We start from the raw sequence: 3672 nt of genomic DNA, 5'->3' as shown, positions 1-3672 counted from the left end.
CTGCAATAAAGAAAATACATTATTATCCAAACGAAGCACACCCTTCTAATTCTTGCAAACGATTCAACCAATCCTTGCCAATCTCGGAAAAAAAACCCCTTTGCATGGATAAACCACCGGGAAACAGGGATCCCTCTTGGTATAGTTTCCAGAAGCATTTGTGCTCTACTTCCTGTTCATTTGCAACCTGATAAAATGCTAATCCAATTAATTTGCCAGTCTATGAATGTTAAACGAGCGAAACAATTTGAAATTATCGATAAAGCAGGAGTATTTCAAGGGCAGCTTCGAGATGGCTCTGGCAAGATTAAGATGAATCGTTGCACTTTCCTACCGAGCTCTTACCGAACTGTTTGGATTCTTGGCCATGAAGATCATAAGGGAGCGGCTGTGGTTGCTAAACGGCCTCAGCTCCGGATCTCGGCCAGGTCCATCCACCGTGTCGACGCAGTTACTGCTATAAAGGAAATACAGAGTGAGATAGAGGCTCTCCTCAGACGGATCATACGATAGAATCGAGCAAGCCTTCTCTATTTAATTACCTCGTGCGTAGTTCTTTCTGCTTTCGTTTACAATGAATGTAAGCCGCTATGCAAATAATAACCACGAGGAATACTGCTATCGTCGCACCTCCGGCTATACTCGCTGTCTCCAGCATAACGCGTTGCCTGGAAGCTGAAGAAGACGAAAATTCTTGTTAATAAAATCCACTGCGAAAGAGACAAAACTCTTTATATACACTGCATTAACAAAATTTATATTACGAGTATTAGGTTTGAAACAAGACTTTTGGATATGCAGTGTACCAAATGCAAATTTGTGAATGAAATACTCACGTAAATAGGAACCATCCAAATCCTTAAATTCGCATCTCTGCCCTATGTAGCCATTGGCGCATCTGTAATAAGAAACGAGTGTTTAATGGTATATTGATTCAACTGAAGCGTGTCCAAGAGTATTTATACACATAAATAGGAGTGAAGAACGCGTGAAATGGCGCATTCTCGGATCTCAATAGTTTCAAGGAATTCATTCACACGTGCCTTGCATAGCGTTATACGTGTGTATGCGAAGCGTTGAAATGGCAGATTCCTGGTACAAGTTTGCAAAATGATAATTTGCGCGACATTTATTATTCTAATCTGTACACGTGGGAAAGGAAGCAGTTCTCTTCTAATCATATATCATCATTTGGTTGGTTGCGATTGAAGCTGGCCGAGCCATGCCCCGTTCAGACGCAGAAAATGTTACCGTTAGAAGAGTTGCAGCAGTTTGCCACTATCACTGACGTAACAGTTTCTCGTAGAAGAGCTGTGTTGCGCCAGAGCGAGAGAGGAGAGTATGGAAAATAAGCACGAGCTTGCGAATATGCCTGCTTGAATGATTACACAGGTAATGTTAAACGTGTTACAGTCAAAAATTCTTTCATCCGTACACGGAAAATTGCTACATTATTTTAACATTAATTAGACCGCTCCAAGAGCTGGTATTCGATAGTAAACATAAAAAAACGGATGTTCGATTGAAAAAGCGTTGGGAGCAGTGGATAAAGAACCAAATAAACGCAAAGAAGAGAAATTCTTTTAGGATTTTCGAAAATGTCTGGTAGACTCTGATAAGGATCGAAATGAAATCTGGACTGATCGTGGGGGAAGCGGGACTTCCGGCCGCGCGAGAGGAGAAGAAAAAGTCTTTGGGTGATGAGTGAAGGCACTCGTGGAGCGTGTAAGGTGTTTGCTACATTTCTCTTTTCTGCGCTCTCGTTACTTCAAAGCGGTAAATTTGCCAGGAATGGTCTCGCCAACGAAATTTATATAATTCATGGAAATCAACTTGACGAATGCCTCTAACAATTATTTAAATATGTATAAAAAATAAAGTTTACAAAAGAAGAGACGATTGTACTACAGGAAAAATAGAAAAACTTTTAGAGTCAAAAGAAGAACGACTCCTTTAAACGCTTTTATATCATTGTTTAGCGTCAACAATTTTCGGCTACTTAGAGAGTGAAACAGTAGCGAAGCTTTTGTGTCTTCAAGGTGATTCGAGTATTTGGAAAGCTGACAAAAGGACGGGGGGGGGGGGGGGGGGTGGGTAATTGATGTGTTTCCACGACAAGTTTTACGGGATTAAAAAAAGGTCGTGAAAGGGCAAAGTATGGACTGATTCGTTTGAAGTTAGATCGCGGGACATTTGTGAGGATCCGGGTAGAAAGGATCGCCGGGATTGATCCTGGAAGGATCTCGACGGGACTCCCGCAGGAATTTGAGCGTACGTGTCGGGTGAACTTTGTGGAGGATTAGCCGCGGCGGGAAACGAATGGCCCCGCGGGTTTCCTTTTGACCTTTTTGCCGAGGACGATCGCAATTGTTCGGCGCTTTCGTGATCCGCGGTAGCACCGATTCACATCCCCCCCCCTCCTTCTATCCGTATGAGGCGTCGTTTGTTACATATATAAACACGAAGAGTGAAAATTCCAAAGGTTCCAAGTGTTCCACTTGTGGAAAAATTTTCTACGGAATTTTCAAATATACATATAGAGTTGCTCTATATATTTGACAAGACAGTTTTATCAATTTCCACTATTAATAAATATATATATATATATATATATATCGAAAAATTAAAGCAGACCGCGATGTTTCAACGCTTCCGTGATGCGCGACAGAACCGATTCAGAAGCACCTTCCCCTCCCCCCTTCTTTGTCCGAAGGGCCATCGGTCACTTTCAAAAAACTAAACCAGTCCAAACTAGACTCGCGTGTGAAGCTTATTTCGCTGTAAAACATTTGCTCGCGTCACCTTTGACCTTGGACGTCTGCCGACGTTTCGAGCATCCACCAAGGACCTCCGGCTGTTAACGCGTTTTATTACGTACGTGTATATATGTGTGTATGCGTGCGCGCGTACAGAGAACGCATTTTTTTTCTCCGGGCTGACCCACCAAATTGTTGTCAATCATTGCACGCGATCGAAGCTGAAGAGCTCGCAATGGCATCGTAACGAGAGTCCAGTTTAGTCCCAAGTTTACGGATTTCGCACGCGACGCGTTCCGGCAGACCAACGACGGACGGAGAGAAAAAGATAGACGCGTTGGCAGGTAAGCAGATTTGGATTAGTGGGAAGCTTGACTAATTTCCGATGCTTTGGGAAGAATATTGCGAGGCCTGGCGAGGAACAAGTGTAGATCGATATTGTTACGGTCGTTTTCACGCTAGGAAATGGTAATCGGCACCGCCCAAGACGAAAAGCACCGGAGAGACTCCGCGTGTATTGTCATCGTCACGTACACTCCAGGCCAAACTGTATCGAGAGAATTGTCGCTCGCTCGCTTCTCGCAACTTCACCGAAGCTTCACGCTCCGCTATTTTTATTATTCTTCCTGTTTTTCGTTCCTCGGCGTTGCAGTGTCACCGAGAGGTAGAGAGAGAGAGAGAGAGAGAGAAAGGGATAAATAGTGTGAATAAGAAGGCAAAGTGTTTTTGAGCAAAAGCAAGGGAAAAAAATGCAAAACGCAAAGTGTCCTTGCTTGACATTGGGTAAATGAAGAAGTCGAGAATGGAAGAGACACGGAGCACTGGGTGGTGTGGAACTCTCGAGAGTTTCGTGCGGGCTTTTTGTGATCGTCACGTAAAGTTCATGGGAAAATGCGAAAAAGTGAAAAGTGTTGGA

The 3672-nt window shown here is 43.4% G+C and overlaps 1 protein-coding gene across 1 annotated transcript in view; it reads right to left on the bottom strand.

Moving 5' to 3' along the window:
• The window catches only part of LOC136778485 (uncharacterized), a 39540-nt gene that overhangs the window by 394 nt on the left and 35474 nt on the right, over positions 1-3672 (bottom strand). Inside the window, exons 4-6 of the mRNA XM_066735349.1 lie at positions 837-898; positions 543-675; positions 346-457 (exon numbers count right to left, since the gene is read on the bottom strand). Of these exons, the coding sequence (XP_066591446.1) occupies positions 346-457; positions 543-675; positions 837-898 (307 nt within the window). The remainder of the gene's footprint in view (positions 1-345; positions 458-542; positions 676-836; positions 899-3672) is intronic.

This window comes from Prorops nasuta, unplaced genomic scaffold, assembly GCF_024137725.1.
Source record: "Prorops nasuta isolate Cenicafe-Biocafe unplaced genomic scaffold, Cenicafe_Pnas_1.2 PNAS00002, whole genome shotgun sequence".
Taxonomy (NCBI): domain Eukaryota; kingdom Metazoa; phylum Arthropoda; class Insecta; order Hymenoptera; family Bethylidae; genus Prorops; species Prorops nasuta.
This window is presented reverse-complemented; position numbering and strand designations above follow the sequence as displayed.